The sequence below is a fragment of the Manacus vitellinus genome, unplaced genomic scaffold (genome assembly GCF_001715985.3).
Source record: "Manacus vitellinus isolate BGI_N305 unplaced genomic scaffold, ASM171598v3 scaffold_3_pilon, whole genome shotgun sequence".
Lineage (NCBI taxonomy): Eukaryota > Metazoa > Chordata > Aves > Passeriformes > Pipridae > Manacus > Manacus vitellinus.
In genome coordinates, this window is record NW_021940535.1 from 7,294,139 (window position 1) to 7,311,747 (window position 17,609).

General features: G+C 39.7%; 1 protein-coding gene across 1 annotated transcript in view; it reads left to right on the forward strand.

Annotated features, from left to right (window-relative positions):
- STAC (SH3 and cysteine rich domain) overlaps positions 1-17,609 on the forward strand; it is a 73,714-nt gene that overhangs the window by 14,024 nt on the left and 42,081 nt on the right. The window contains exon 2 of the mRNA XM_008925141.3: positions 10,163-10,439. Coding sequence (XP_008923389.1) covers positions 10,163-10,439 — 277 coding nt within the window. The remainder of the gene's footprint in view (positions 1-10,162; positions 10,440-17,609) is intronic.

A 17,609-nucleotide genomic window follows, 5' to 3' on the forward strand; every position in this document is an offset into this window, starting at 1 on the left:
CTTCCTCCAGATCAAGGTTTTCACGCCAGAGTGGTGCCAGGGCAGCGATGTGCATCAGAACCATATGGGTCCTGTTAGACTTGTGGTGTTAGAACAGGGGTGGCTACATACCCTGGCCTCCAGAGTAGCTGGCAAGAAGCAGTGTTCACATGACAGGACAGTGTTAGTTTTCAGGAGGGATAAGAGGAAGATGAAAGGCAGCAAATTTGCTACCAGATTGCAAAAATATGCACAAGAAGAGGAAGGGAACCATGAAAAAGGAAAAACTGGAAGGGAACCAACAAACACTGCTAGTATTCTGTAAGGCATAAGTTCGTATGCCATCTCCCACTGAGAATTATTTGAAATGGAAACATGGAAACGAGCTGTAAAATTTGGATCTGAATCTCTGTTTGTGGACAGGCAGCAAAAAAGGAAGTGCAGAAACCTGTGGAATCAAGTAAGCCAAAATATCTGTGTGGGGGCTTCTTTTAAGCCGATAGGCCATACAACACACAAATTCTGGCATTGTGCCCTCATTTTCTCTTTGAAAAACGAAGTAATATCATCTCAAAGCATATTAGCTAAACAAGAATTGGACAGAATTAATTCACACAAAGTATGAGTTGAAACAAGTGTCTAGGAAAGACAAAAGAAGCAGGAGCATATGTGTCCACTGGATCTATCTATATTTGGTTGTGGAGGAGCAGAGATTGAAAAAGATGGTTTAAGAAAAAGAGAAGGGAATTAAAAAGTAGAATAAAATTGGCCATGTAACAGAATATCCAATGTGGCCAGGTGTTTTTTCAAGCTCTGCATTCAGAAAGCCTTTGTTTTTAATGCACAGTGTAAAACACTGAAAAAAATTTATTTTGAAAACATACAAACAAAAAACCTCAACGACCCAGGCAAACCCTGAGCTTCACTCTGGAAACATGCTCCCTGGAGTCAGCGGGAGTTAGAAGTAAGCAAAGACTTTAGGATTTGGCCCAATGACAACAACTTTGTTGTAGAGCTGAGCGCTTACATGTTTTCATTGCAAAGCATTTTAACAGTGTAAGTTTCGAACCCCAGAAGTAAGAGTGGAAACACTGACAGAATATTAACTATAACAACTCCTGGTAGATCTCAGTCTTCCTTTTTGTTTTAAGATGATACAAATGTGATAATACAGTATGTGGGTTGTGGCGTTCATGTTAATTTGCCCTGAGTTAGTATCAGCCTCCCTGCCAGATGTATTTCCATATTTGCTTCAAGAGACATACTACCATTTAAAGTATTATAAAAGAGCTAAGCTTAAAAAAAAAAAAATAAAAAGAAGGGGAAAAAATTAAAAAAGAAAAAAAGGAAAGAACAACAAATTGGTAAAATAAATTAGTAGAAACTACTGCTATAGGTAGCCCAGCATTTTTAAGCAGAACATTGTTGTGTTTGGTCTTTTTTAAAGGTCAAGTGTGTCATATTAAGCCATAAGATCAATAGTGGAGATGCACACTTCATAGATGGACAGATATGAGATACGGTCAAGGATGGTTAATCTTACATTCACAATCACCTTCGTTCCAGATTATTCATGAGAAGGAAAAGAAGCAAAACTCAGGTCCTACTATTATTATTTTTGAAGGCTCTCAGCAGGCATACGCCAGTGTAGCTTCTTTCACCTCAGCAGGGCCTCCTGGATTTACATCACTCTGAACCCTAGCCTTTTAACCTCCAAATTTCATCATGCCACTTCCACAACAGCAAAGATTAATAAATGACTGAATCAGGAGTTAGCAAAGGGAAATTGGTGTTCCATTCAGAAGCTGATATGGAAAAGAGCTGTTCAAAAAGAGCTGCAAAATGTGGGATTCCCAGAAGTGATCTCAGAGATAACACTCCAAATGCCTTCTACATCAAGAGGTAAGAGATAACAACATCGTGATGGGGACGAAGTATAGACATGATCGGCTGCTTAGCAACCAGGTGCCTGAGGTGAACCCCAAAGTACAAAACAAGATGTTGTAAACACCTACTTGTCTTGAAATTGAAAGTACAGGCTGATTTAAAAAAAAAATGGAAGGACTGTTCTTAAATATCTCTTGTTTCCTTCATGAGCTTTCCTTTTGATTTCAGGAGAAATGACTGGAGGCAGCTCAATTGTCAGATCATGAAAGGGAGACACGAGGCACACAGAGGTCTACACCAGACACATTTCATAACCTGAATTATAAAGGACCTCCTGCAGCTGGTGCCACCCATTTTGGAATAGTTATTTAGCAGCAGGGAGAATATAATCCTGGATATAGATAGAGGATTTGTGATCTTTCTCTCTGTTCCTGGCAAAAGCAGCTCTTTTTTTACTAGGTGAAGCAGGAGAGGAGATGAAAGGGATAAAACATTTCGCAACCCCGATATAAAACAAGCAGCAGGCTTTTGTTACGTCTGAACCGTTCCTTTGTTCAATTTGTAAAGTGTTTTTATTTATGCACATGTTGGCAAAGAAGGAAGAATTGATGATCTTTCAGCTCAACACAGTGAACCCAGTAGATCTTACTTTGGGACTGTTAATCTGATCTTCATTACTCAGATTATAAACTTTGGAAAGCTACAGTACAGCTTCTCTGAAAGATATTGTGAGTTGTTAGCTTGAAACACTGCAAAATTGAGAAAGATTCTCTGCAGAAGCAGGCTGAACACGAGCCATGGTTAAGTGATATTGCAAGCATTTTCCCCAAAATAAGCTTGAATCAAACCTGTTAGGAAGTTTGAAGAAATATTGATAGAGAACAGATCTCTCAGGAAGATGATGTAATACACACTCTTTTCTTTCTAGATTACCCTTTCTAATACAGTGTGATTAAAAGAAATCAAAGGAATACACCAAAATAGGGCTGTTCAAAAACAGAGCAGCAAAAACGCTGTTAGGTACAAAATTTGAGAGTTTATGTGTGGATTTTACTTAGATTTTTGATAAAAAAGCCTTACATTTTTCTGCATTTTCATTCATACAAGTATCATTGCATTTATTTTATGTTTCATCCTTTTTATAAGCTGTTTTAAACTGTTTAAATTACTGTGAGACTTTTGAAGTTACTATGAAAATATAATTTAACAGGGAAGTTAATGTGAGCTCTGCAAGTCACAGTTGCAGAATATCTACTAGAGTGTTTACTCTTTTTACACCTTAGGACTAAGTAGAATGTTCTGAACACAACAGAGACAGAAAAGGAGTTCCCTGAGATTTGATGGTAATTGGTCTAGTTAATAAATTCTGTTTCCTCAAACCTATTACTCCCTGGACTGCATTAGTTTATCCTGTCACATCTTATGCTGAATTTGAAGGAATATATGAAGGAATTTGGAGCACAAAGGAGAATTTTTAATATTTTCAGGCCTTAAAACTTTCAGCACTTTATTTCACATTTCTCTCATATATTTGCTAATTCTGGTTTCTTGCAATATTAGAAGACTACTCACCCTAAAACGTAGGATAAATTCCAAACAACTGCAGGAGCAATTATTGAGAACTAGATGAATTTTTCAGCTTGGTTCAAACCAAAGCAGGAAGTCATACAGAATGAACAGGTCTACTAAGCAAACACGCTGTTTGGCTACACGTGCAAGCTGACCTCTTGATAATTTAGAGTTCTGCTAATTAGAGATGCATACACACAGCTGGCAAGGATGTAGTACATCAGGAAAGGGCTGAGGATATGGGATTCACAGCGATACCTGAGCATCCCTTCAGACTTCATGCTTTCAAACCCAGAACCTCTTTCAAGGATTTTTGCTGCTATGGTCTGGCATGTCAATCAGAGAATTTCATTGTAGTTTAGGACTCCATGAGTGAAATAAAAGCATAGAAAGAGCCCTGTCTGAAAAGGATCATATCCTAAATCAGTTTGAGAATCAGTGAGTGGATTTAAAAAATAATGTAGGACAGGGAGGAGAAGCTGAGGATGATGATCAGAGCAGCAAGAACCAGCCAGAGTAGTTGTAGGTACTCAATGAATCACTAACAATATTATTGTTAGGTATTATGAAAAATGTCTCCTCTTTGACAATTTCGATACAATATTAAAGCAGACAGTTTGATTTGTTTACTTTTTACAATGATAACAAATATATTTGTTCTAACTCCAGCTATGCAATCTGTTTGAGAAAACACACAAATATAGTACGTAGCAGACTATGCAATAATAAACACTCCGTCTTTGTCTATGGTGGATTAAAAGGATACAGATTCCAAGAAAGCTGGCTAGAGCAGACACAACTACATGGTAGGGCCAGATTCTCAGACTGTATAAATCAGCTACAATTGAAGTCAATTTAGCTAATTGAGATTGTCCTAGTAGGGTATTTGGACTATTTATTATTTAGAAAGAAGAATGTAGAAAAGGAATCAGCTTTGCTTACAAAATTTATCATGGGTGCTTTGGAAATAAACAATACCAACTCCTTAAGTATTAAAAATATCCTTTCATCTTGGTAATGCTATAAGACATGGTACTTCTCTCATCAGCAGGCAAATATATATATTTTTTATGAAATTGCATACTGCCTTTAGGTATGTTATAATCTTATTTTTGCCCATTAAAATGCCAAGGCAACGGATTTTCAGATCAAATCCGGTAAAAAAAACACCCTTGTCTGTCCTCAAAAATCACTTACTTTTGTATCGCTCAGTTTTAAGAAGAAAATCATTAGCCCGTGAATCAGCAGGGCTAGCTGAAGCTTAGCAATGCTGCCTGGCTAGCTTACACCCTGGTAACATCCAACCCTTCAACAAAGCTAGTAAACAACTGAAGTATATTCTGAGAGCTGCTAATACAAATTGAATGTTCCTTGACCCAGAAAATAGACTGTACTCAGTAGAGGAGATACCATTCATCAAGACTTTTGTTCTCTCCCTTATTTGAAAGGCTTTTGGTCTGCATCCATTTTGGTAATAGCCTGGGTACCTGACATGCTCTCTAGAAAATCTACACAACATCATCTGAGCTTTCTGTGTTGAAGTCCTTCTTTTATAACAAAGTGAGAGTCAAATAATCTGCAAATTTGCTCTAAAAAACTGCAAGGAAGAAGTGGTTCCTTACAGAAGGGGGATGTTTATCTCAAAGCAGAGTGAAATCTGCTGACAGAGCATTTTTAGTCTGCATACTAAAAAAAATAGCTATGTTTTATAAGAACTGATTCAAGATTCAAACTGGCTTGATGGTTCATTCCAACTCTGTTAATACCCTGTATTACTTGTAATGGATCTAATGATATTGTTAACAGCAGTGTAAAGAAAGGGATAGAGAAGAGCAAGCAATATTTTTTGTTTATTGCTAGCGCAGTAACAATACAACAGACAGCTGATGTCTGAAAATGAGGGCTTGGTTGTATGGTCAGTCAGTAAAGTTCAGTTGATGTGTGACTCATCTGTTCATTTCTCCTGGAAGACAGTTAACAGTGGAAATGTATAAAAATAATCTCCTCATTGGTCCATGCTTCACAGGAGCCTCTGCTGCTGGCAGGGATGTTAGCAGTTATTGAGAAGGTAACAAGATCAAGCATGCTGCGAAATAAGCTGATGTGGGCAGATCCCACGAGGGTTGCCCTGAATGCCAAAGCTCATGGCCCAAGCAAACATAATAATATAAAGTAATGCAATATACACTTTGACCTCCTAGTAACCATCATTCACTGAGATCACTAGGGACAGAGTTTCAGGAAGGGGAACAAAGCATTTGTGCATAGGATGTGGTGGGAGTGAGGCTTTCTCTGAGTTTTGAATGATGAGAAGGTGTGACGAAGAAGTTGTGTTGAGAAACGGTGAAGGCATAAGGGACACCCATCGTATCATTTTAGTTTGATTTGGGAGTGTGTTTTCAAAGTAAATCTCCCAGTGCTGAGATTGTTGCTACTCACCTCACTGTGGTTCTTGTGCTCTATGCACAGGCTGCATCACTTGGAGGTTTGCTTGTGCTCCAGGTGTGCACAGAATGCATACCAGTACTGATGGGCTGGGATGGTTCAGAGCAGAGTACTCTGTGTCCTGAAATGAATACAGTGGGCATGCTGGGTCCTCAACAGTCCCTGTTTCTTTCTCCAATCTGCTTCTACAGAGCCACACTGACTGTCAATGTAAACAAGCTGGAGAATCAAAGGAAAAAAAGTTTCTAGATATCAGGGAGCAATTAAGAGCCTGAACAAAGAACTCTGCAGGGTGGACAAATATCCTTGTAACTGCAAAGCTATAAACCCGCTCAAATCATTGGCACCTTTCCAACTTCAGTGGGAATTTCTTAAATGAAAATTGTAGAAAAGCGTTGCATGCTTCTAACTATTACATAAAATGAAGTCTCAGTGAGCTCAAGTGCAATGCCCATTCACAGCAAAAGCAGTTGGCACCTAGCTAATACTAGGAATGAATTTGAGTAGCTGTTCTTTTGCTGCCTCCTCTTTTCTGCTTATAACAGCTAAAGAGTTGTAGTATAGGGGAATTAGGAACAGAGGAGGTGCTGATAAGCTGAGGTTTGTCAGTTTCCTGATCTCTTGAAGCTTGAACATTCAGGGACTCAGAAAATTTGAGATTTTACTGCAAGATACAGAAAAAAAAAGCTTAATTAAGCTCTGAGGCTGAGCTACTGCACTTATCTTACCTTGCCTGTGGGGTTAGTATGTGCAGTCACTGGGAGCCTGTGTGACTGATAAAAAGCTTTTAACTAGAGAGAAACTTTTTTCCTTTACTCTAATTTCAAACTACAGGAACATCCTGGACTTAATGGCAAGGGTTCATGTTTCCGAACTCTCAAAGTTGTGAAGTCTTCTGATGCTACCCCAAGTCTAGAAAAACTCCTGTGCTTCTGGGAATTTTATTTTTATTTAAATGAAAACTAATTTGTAGCCTTGCTTGCAGAGGAGAAAATGTGAAAGCATTAGGAGGCTTATTTCAAATACATTTCTTAGACCTGTTTTGTGCTTGGTTTAAGGTTTTATTTAATTCTGAGTACATGATTTTTCACTTAAGTGTTGAAGTAAGTACTGAGTGTAGAACAACCCTAGCCACAGGTTTTTTCAAAAGTTTGGTAGCGATTCTTCCTAAGATTTGACTTTGAACTCATTCACTCTGCAGAAAGAAAGTAAAAATAATAAAATTTGCATACATTCGTCTCTACTGAGAGATTTGAGTCCTGCCTCAGGTGAACACTATAGCAGCTCTATTAGAAGCTGGTGGCATTACAAGTGCTTTAAATCAGTTTACAGCAGACCAAAATCAGGCATATATTACATACCTGTCTTTAATTACTTTTGAAATCTTGCAATAAAAGAACAGCAAATTTTGAAATAAGGGGATTGCGATGTTTAAGTAAGGGAAGCAATGCTCACTTGACTGTGGCATAATAATCACTTAAGCTTTTATGGTTTCATAGTTTATTCTAACTGTATAACAACCTGCCCTTGTCCTTGCTTGAGCCAACTTTTCCTGAGTAAACAATCACATACCAGTACCCTATTTCAAATTCTCTCATGGGCCTAATATGAGAAAGGAAAATTGGATCTAATTTTAAAACCTGATGCCAATCTTCTATTGCTCTGTATACTTTCGCTCATGCATGAGGGTTATAAAACACACTGATCTGAGGGGTACTTTTTAACAGTAGTGATGAAAGTGTATAATTCGGTGTGCAAAATGCTAAACGTTGCCAACATTCTTCATTCTTGCATAGTCACTTCTGTACACATATAACCTATTTGGGATATAATAGTCCCAGACTTCCACTGGTGTTTTAGGTAGGCAATGTAAGCCAAACATATAGGTGTCTTCCAGTCTAAATGCAAATGAGAATAAAATCTATATTTGGCTAATGACAAAGATGCCCATCTTGTCTGGGAATTATTTAAGCGCATGAACACAGTACAGTGCTCAGGGAACCTCAGAGAGGACTATTAGCTTGTGCAGAGATATCTGTCAAATCTGTGAAGGTAACTTGGTCCAACTCATTCTTCAATACGTATCCTCTGAACATTCTGGATGGGGATGCATGGAGTATACACAGTTTCATGCTCACCTTAGTGTATTTGTATTTCTTTGGGCATGCATAGCCTGAAAGCTGGACTACCCTCCTTTGGAAAATTGTTGACTTTTCTGCCTGGGGGAGGAAAGGCCATTGGTACATCCCTTGACTGGTAAATGGCTGCACACAGCAGAATAAAATAAGGATAGTAAATGCAGAGCTTCTTCAAATATACTGCCTACATTGTCCAAACTAGCAGGACAGTTGTTTCATTATAAAACCAATACTGTATTGCACAGCTTAGTTTACTTTCTCTGGCAGAAGCAGTGTTTTGAAATTTAATTAGCTTCATGTGGCACTGTAGAAATGGATGGCAAATCGATAATGGATGCCATTTCAGTCACCTTGTGGTGTTGTAATTCTCTGTGTTTTGCTACACTAATTAGGTCTGACTTCAGTGAGAAGTGTTTCAGGAGCAAGGGGGTGAATTATTGCTGAGTTCCTGGCTGTCACTGGGGAGATGAAGTAATCTCAGAACAGAATAACCTCGGTGATTTCAAGAGGTGGTAACTTTACATTCAAGAAGAAGAGAGAAGATCTCACATTCTGATGGTGCAGTTGTACAGTGATTTTTGGGCTCAGTCAGCCCATAGCTTAGGCTTCAGCTGAAAGAGCTTCAGAAATCATAAACAGGATTTAACTCATAGTTGGCATCTAATGACTTAATTGCTCTTATTTTCATATCCCCCTAGAGACTGAGAGTTTCTTGCAAATAGGTATTTCCTTCATTTGAACCCAGGGCTCCTCCTCTGAAACCTGAGTGAGTTGTGGGTGAGAGCTGTACATGTGGGATGGGCCCCAGGTTCTGACCCCTCACTACTCCCAAAGTCACTGTGGAGGAACAGTTCAGGAAGCAGAATGCAGTTTGCTTCTGTGTAGCAAACACAAACACTGTTAACTGGAGGCAATGGCTGCTCCTTGTCCATTCATCTGACTCAGGGAGTTTATTGGGACACACTGGGAAGAAAGCTGGTGTCTCCCTCTCCAGGAACAAGCTGTTTTTGAAGGTGGAAGAGAGGCATCCTCCCAGGATATCTTGCCTCTCCTCTCCAACAGCATGCTTTCAGCTGCATCATAAAGAAAATGGGTAGAACGGGAATAGAATTTAGGGAGAGCAAGTGCTCTGAGGCCAGTAAGTCAGTGTGACGGACCAGAGCCATGCTTTTTTGGGAAAGCATGTGAACTCCTTCTCTTTATATTAGTGTGAATTATGGTTCCCAATCATCATTGCTTCTAACATAAACAGTTTCTAATATAAACCATTCCGGCTGCTTACCACAGACAGCCTGAGCAACATGGAAAATTTCAGTTGTTACCTCACAGTCACCCAGAGAATAGCAGCAGTGATTAAAATTATTTTGCAGTGGTTAGAATAATGCTGAGTGAAACGTGATACAGGGTTATTGCACTTCAGAGAAGGTAAATATGAAGTAGATGCAGAACTGGCTTTCCTTTTACCTGGCCTCTACTTGTGGGCTCTTGGAGTTGTCAAACCCATAAATTTGTGTGGCTGACAGCTCAATAGCTTCTGTGCCTCACCTAGTGCCCTTCTCAGCCTTATATAAAATTGGGAGATGGAGGGGACGGTTGAAGGATGAGAGGATTGCTGATATGGCACAAGACAGCAGTCAAAACTGCATATAAACTCTTTTTCTGCCAAATTCGAGAAATTTAAGTATATTAAGTATATTTACTGAGTTCACTAGTCTTGTACTGCCATTTAACAGCTGTTCCTGTAATGGCTTTACAGGCTGCTTAAATACTATTAGACTATGAATAATACTCTAAGTTCCCTCATGCTTGAATACAAAGGATATATTCTCCAATGCATACAACTTTCAACAGCACATCTGTGCTGTCATACCTGAAAGTGAAGACCAATAGAAGCATTCATTAGGGCTATCAAGTTTATTGTCTGTCAGAAACCATCTGTAGTGTAGTTTGTTTTCTGGTTGGGATCTGCTTTCTTTGCTCAAAAATTACCATTTAAACACTAAAGTCAATTTTATTGTTCAGGTGGTTCAATGTCTGCCAGTGGCTTCCAGGTTCACTTGGTAACAGCACACCCCAAAACCAGGAGCCTTACATCATTTTTTAAGTAGAAAAAGTAGTAATTATAACTGACTTATTTATTGCAGCTGCAGAAACTGAAGCGCTCACTCTCCTTCAAGACGAAAAGCTTGCGGAGTAAAAGTGCAGACAATTTCTTCCAGAGGACTAATAGCGATGTGAAACTGCAAGTAGACTTGATGCCCGAGGTGAGCACAAGCACTGGACAGCTCCCCAACTCAGAGAGCCAAGCATCTTCTCCCACCAGAGCCCAGCAGCTGCCAGAAAACAACAAGACTCACATCTTCCAGGAGCACATCTTCAAAAAACCCACCTTCTGCGATGTCTGCAACCATATGATTGTTGGTAAGAAAAAATATTTTAAATCTGTGTGGGTGTCCATGCTAGAACTTGCAGGATGACCTTTCCATAGCTTCTGTGAGCCCAGATGTCTACTTGAGAATATTCATGCATAGAGACTTATGTCACATCTGCCACAGGTTAACACAAGTTCTATATTTGTTGACAGATGTCTTGCCTTGTAGACACATACTGTTGTCACAAATTACAGGTGAGGGATTGAACTGCAGTCAAATTCCTCTGTCATTCAGGTTATATTGAGTACCAAGCACAAGCTCTCTTGTGTGTTACACTAGAAGCAGCAGAAATCCATCTTGCAAATTTGTGTCTGCTATCCTCATTTTTTTCCACAGCAGTAATTCTAACTCTCCTAATCCTTGTGTCTGCTGTATTGCCCCCAGTTCCCTTTCACTGTGGTGACCATGCCTACCTCCTCCAGCTATCTCACTGTCATCTAACTGACAAGAAGTAGCATCTGCTGGGTGAGAGGCTTTGATCTGCTTGTGTGTGTGTGTGTTGGCTGTCTAGGACACGTGTTTTGGGAGACCAGGTCAGCAGAACAAATATAACAGCTGAATTTACACTGCAGACTTTCTTGGGATCCTTCTGCCTGATACTTGTGCACAAAATCTCACACTAACTTTATACCTTTGAAAGATAGGCCTGTCTGCTCTCTGAAACTGTCCACGAGTATGTAAGTTCCTGCCAGGGACTGACTAAGTGACACAGAGGAACTAATTTTATTATTCTCTCTAGTGTGCAGAGAAAAACTCCATACTGCGCCCTGCTTGTAAGGTAATTTTCAGTGCAGTGTGAAGACTTAAAAAGCCAGCTTCATTCAGTTCATTTGTGAGGTTGTACAAGGACAGATCAGGAAAGAAGTGCAAGTGGCTGGAGGTGTAGAACATGCATGGTCACCACTGTGGGAAGCTGCAGGAGTTGCTAATCAGAAATCTGATCCTAGAAATTCACATCCTTGTGGCTAGGGTGTTGTGCATATGGTTTGGTTTCCTTACCTACTTATTATCTAGTTGTCCCAGAACAGTAGATCAGGAATGAATTCAGTGGCAGTTTACACATGTGAAAGTGAGTGACACAATTTCCAAGTTTTAAGGCAGGACAAGAAGTTAAAAACTGGTTTAGCTTCATGTAGAAGCAGTGTAGATCTTTTAGTACAAAATATTGTCTGTAATTTGCCTAGCTTACTGTAAGAAATTTATATCCCTTGGCATGGAAGTCACTGCCTTTCAGCTAACAGTATGGTAAGTTCTTGAAAGATGCTGATGGGACTGCTCAACATTTTTCAGATGAGGGTGCTCAGTGGAACACTCCCCATTTTGTGTGAGGAACTCGTGTTCTTTGGAAAAGGCAGCTGTCTGCAGAACATTAAATCTGATGCAAGACCATCATGCTTCCATAAATTAAATCATATCCTCTCTGCACCACAGCTCTACTAAATCCAAGGAAATTGAGGAATTTTCATCTTAAGTTTTTGGTATTATTTTCCAGTCTTTTAAGTTTTTTTCTACTTGAAGTGGTAAAATAAATAAAAGAGAGAAGGAGTAAAGCATCGGTATCAGGGAACTTCACAGTCCAGAGATTGAAAGAAAGTCTGGAAGACTAGTTACTTGAAATAACTTTACAAGTGGAAACATGCCCAGAACTTGTCTCCTGTTGTAATGTGGATGGATGTTCTATCAAAGCTTAGTTTCACAAATACATACTGCAAATATAAGTTCTTTGCATTTCTGGCAGCTTCTTGTGAAGTTGTATGGAGATTAGTATCGTCACAAATCTGCACAACTCAGCAATAGTGTTTCAAAATACTTCTACTCAAGATGGATTATTACTGGCAGCAAACTTTGCAGGGAGTAAATCCAGTTCATAAACACCCATGCCCCTCTCCTTTGCTGGGCAATCTGTGTCCGCCTGGAATAGGAAAGTCCTGAAGCATAGCTCCAAGCTTCAAAACATCAGCTTTAACCCCACCTGCCTTCTGAACTTTTTCTTCTATCCTCTGAGGGTTTTGTTTTTCTGTTCTGTATCTCAGCCACTTCATTAGCTAAAGAAGCCTTTTATAATTGCTGAAGAAGCTAATGCGACCTATTTTGTATGATGGCAGTCTGAATCAGGTGAATTGTTCTGACCTCCTCCAGCTCATCTTTGCTTGGAGGTAAGGCAGGAAAGATGTTAGGAGTTTTACCTTATAACGCCTTAAAGTCTAGATGCCCTGATTCTCATAGACAAACATCTTCTCTATTCCTGTGCTCTTCTCTTTGATCCTTACTGCAGTCATGCCTGGTTTTGTTGTATTGTATGTTAAACAGCATGGGAGATCTAGATGTTACTGTTTGCAGTTCAATTAATCCATATAAGTTACGTAGTTGTTGGTTATGGGAAGGTGAAGCAAAGCAGGCAGCTTTTCAGGAAACCCTGTCAAAGCATGCTCCCAAAGGCAGACTGAAAAAACTTCACTTCTGTTCTGTGACTCTGAATTTACACTTGTAACATGGAGCCTCTCTGTGTGCATTTTTCGTGGGCAGCGACATTTAAGAGTAATGAGTCTATGGCTTTAAATTCCTTATTGATGAGAATAAAGGCAAAGACAGACACATGTTTTGAAGACTGGAGGAAAGAGTCCAGGAAAATCCAGTTTTGACTTTAGATGGTTTTAATTTTGCCACCAAGAATGATGCCAGGTTCACCTTAAATGGCTCTCTGATCTATGAACTAAGCAGCTCTGGTACAGGGCAGCGTGATGAACTGTGCATAGCATGAACTTGCGGTGCACGCTTCAATCTCACTCACATGGCAGAATCTGTCTGTAGCTTCAGAGTGAACAGGACACTGGGAGCAGAGGCAGCAGGCTCCCCATGCTACTCTTTTCACAGTGAAATTGAAGTCAGTGAAGCTTTATCTTCCTACAAAACAATATGTTCATCATCTCTCCTTGGCTGTTGGGCAGTATGAGCCAAATATTGCCTTTGGGATGCAGCCCGTATGCCTGTTTGTTCATTTGACAGAAATACAGTCAGAAGATAAAAGCCAAATATATGTAATTGTTTTCAGCATTCAGAAGATGATGTTTACTATGATCAGTATAATGTAAACCTGCTCTTTCAAACGTTTTTTATGCATCCCAGAGTGCAGTGCAACATATTCAAAAGAAACCCTGTTTATTGATTTGATTTCAGAAAGAAAGAAACAGTATTAATAGTATGCTTCATACCTCATGTTGAAGGCAGGAGTCAAAGTGTAACTACTATCTGTACAAGACTGGGACTCAATTTCCACTTGAAAAATTTGCTACAGAAGCAGTAATTTTCTCTCAAATGAAATAAGGAAGGAAACTTCAAATTCAAGAGATGTTTGAAGAGTGCACAAAGGATCCATTTTACGATAGTGGGGGCTTCTTACAGTGTCAAATACTCCAACAAAATCATCAGTTCTAATAATTAATTCAACAGTAATAATTCACGTAATTTCAGAAGCAAATCAATAGTGTCTTGGAGCAGACTCTGTACTCCTTTCTCCCACTCATTTTTACTGCTGTGAGTGCTTAGTGTTCATTAGTTTAGGACTGAGGTTTCAGCTCCATGGTGGATTACATACTTTCCTAAACATATCCACCCTTGAACATCCTCTCACAGCATGTTTCTTAGAAAACTATTAATTTACTGTTTCTAGTAGTAATATTTATTACTATTTTAATATCTAACCTCAGCAAGGGAAAATTTTGAAAATGAAAGGGCCTATGGAATGTATCACTAGGTCATCATTTAGAAGACACTCTTTTTTTGTTGTTTTTTTTCTTATTTTACATCACAGTGAAAAGAAAATCAAGTCAGAATACCTCTGAGTTGATTCATGTTTCTGCCATTTTCTGTGTTTAGCAAGAATGTGGTAAGCTTTGGCAGTGGCAAATAAAGGGAGGCAAAACTGCCTAGCACCAGCAAAGGTAGATACTATTAAATTAATGTTGCATCAGATTATAGTCTAAAACTATGCTGATCAGAAGTAAGTTCTTAGTTGTCTTCAGTCTCTGATGTGTCATCAAGCATCTCTGTGATACTTTACTATTGAACAAAATATGATGTCAGTACTCTACAGTTGAAAAACATTGTGTTTTTTTTTAAAAAACCTCCATCTGTAGACTTCTCAACATTTTACTCATTTGCAGATCATTTCCTGTGCTGATTCACATGGAAAAAATGTTATTTTCCACACATTCCAAGCATATGACATGAAATTAATGTATTCCCATCTAAGTCAAATATAAGTAATGCAGCAAAAAAATAAGGCACTTTGCTTTTGAAAATAGATTACTTTAAAGTCAGTCCTTTAAAGCTGTGTTTTAAAGGAATAGCTGCTCATTTATGACAACATCATTGTATGTTTATTTGTGTGTCAAAAGTGTACTTAGCTATTTCATTCCATTCTTAACCTTAGCTCTGGCACAGGATTTTATCCAAACACCTGTTTTATTGACACCTGTTAGACTATGTTTGACTTGAAAGACATACTAGGGGGCCACAAACTTTCAGAAAGACCAGACAAAATTGTGTTCTGCAGTATCCAATAATTGTCAAAAACAGGTCCTTCTGGATCATGCCATCACTGGCTTAGGTACCTGAGATGTATGCACTTACAGATGCTCTCAGGACAACCAGTTTTCTGGTTTGGATGCAGATTCTCTAGACCTTTGCAACTTTGGAGGTAAATAGCTCAGTAGCTGTCTTCTCAAGGAACCAACCAGGTTAGTTAGAGAAACCTGTAGAAAATAAACAAGCAAGTAAAAAAATAAAACCAAAATATAACTCTAGCATAGACTTTCAGTCTATTAATCAATAGACTTAAGCAGTGAAATTGTGCTATCCCTTCATCATTGACTCACTCCTACCACCGTCTGTTCTGGTTTAGCCAGTCATTCTGGAGTTTCAAACAACCAAAGAAGTGCCATGAATAATTCTTTTTCAGCACGTCTTTTAAAAGCAGCCTGTATTTCTTTATTTCACTGTGCAGTTGTGGCTACTAGAACTTTCAACCACTTTTATCCCCAAAGCTATGCTGGAACATCCTCCATAAAATTAAACTCAAGGCTGATAATTTGGCCCAGCTTTTCAAATGCTGGAATAAAGGAAAAAAAGAGGTCTAGATTGGAGCCTTGGTCCCCCTTTTTCTGTAGTTGCTGTATCCGAACCTCTACTCTTAAACTATCAGTAAGTGTGACTAATAAGTACTGGAAAAACTCCATGGTTTGAGGAAGTGTTTATATAACTGTAATTTATGTGGATGTTTATTAAATATAGCAAAATTTCACAGGAACTATGACACAGTACTTTCTGCCTCCAGTCTGATCAGCTCCCTCATAAAGAATATACTTGACTTTTTTTAAGCTTGCTGCCTCACTTCATTAAGTAGGAATTCTGTTTTGATCCAAGCCTGCCTTTATTCAGTATTACCCAGGTAGACAAAGATGCCATAAACATTCACAGATTGATCACCACTGCTTGGCAGCTAGACAGTGTAGAAACACTCTTAGAAGCATGGCTATAACTGAAGCTGTTTTTCCAAGGCTATGGTAGTTTGGAGGACTCTTTGGACAGAGCACTTAAAAAAAAAGCAAAACAAAAACCAAAACCGAAATAAATGCATTTTTATTGATCTTGGAGGATGAAGGACAAAAATAATGTTGTTCATTCAGTCTTCACCCTGCCCTCCACTCTTCACAGTCTCTCTAGCATGTTCCAACCCACATGACCTTGGGGGAAGAGACTTGTGTTGCCACTGCATCAGTATGGGAGTTGTCCCCTCTAGAGAAGGGTAAAGAGCCACCAGTGAGGAGGAGATACCCGTGGAGCAGCTTGTGGCAGCAGCTTCATGTCCATCTCTCCAATGGGCTTGTGCAGTCACAGCTGAGCCTTTCCACATCTATTTTCCAGATGATACGCTGTTACTATTACGGTATAAAATTGTGAGTCTGAATGTTGTTTATTATTAAGAGTTTCCCTATGAAGAGAAGTTTTCCAAAGCAGCTGAATCCAACTTCCTTTTGTTTTGATTGTGAGGAAAAATCATGAAATCATGCCCAACCAATCTAAAGCCTTCTACTCTGGCTGAGTAGGTGAGGGGAGAGCAGTGAATGTTTTCTACCTTGACTTCAGCAAGGCTTTTGACACTGTCTCCCATAACATCCTCATAGGCAAACTCGAGAAGTATGGGTTAGATGAGTGGATGTTGATATGGATCTAGAGCTGGCTGAATGGCAGGTCTCAGAGGGTTGTGATCAGTGACACAGAGTCTAGATGGAGGCACATAGCTAGCAGTGTTCTCCAGAGATGGGTACTAGGTCCAGTCTTGTGCAACTTATTCATCAGTGACCTAGATGAAGGGACAGAATGCATCCTCAGCAAGATAGCTGACAATACAAACCTAGGAGGAATGGCTGATACCCTAGAGTGCTGTGCTGCCATCCAGAGAGTCCTGGACAGGCTGAAGACTTGTGTGGAGGGGGGGCTCATGACATTGAACAAAGGCAAGTGCAGGGAAAGAATAACTCCCTACACCAGTACAGACTGGGGGCTGATCTGATGGAAAGCAGCTCTGCGGAGAAGGACCTGGGGGTCCTGGTGGACAACAAACCATCCATGAGCCAGCAGTGTGCCCCTGTGGCCAAGAAGGCCAGTGGTATCCTGGGGTGCATTAGGAAGAGCACTGCCAGCAGGTTGAGGGATATGATCCTGCCTCTCTATTCAGACCTGATGAGGCCTCACCTGGAGTGCTGTGTCCAGTTCTGGGCTCCTGGGGACAAGAGAGACATGGAGCTCCTGGAGTGGGACCAGCAGAGGGCAAAAAGGTGACTAAGGAACTGGAGCATTTCCTTTACAAGGAAAGGCAGAGAGAGCTGTTAAGCCTGGATAAGAGATGACAGAGGACACAACATCAATCTATGGGAGTATCTGGAGTGAGATTTTCAAGAAGATGAAGCCAGGCCCAGTGAAATTACAAGGGCCAATGGGCATAAACTGAAACATAGAAAGATCTATCTGCAGACAAGAAAGAACTTCTTTACTGTGAGGTTGACAGCACTGTAACAGTTGCCCAGAGAAGATGTGGAGCTTCATATTATGAAGGTATTCAAAGCCCATCTGGCCATAATCCTGTGCAACCTGCTCT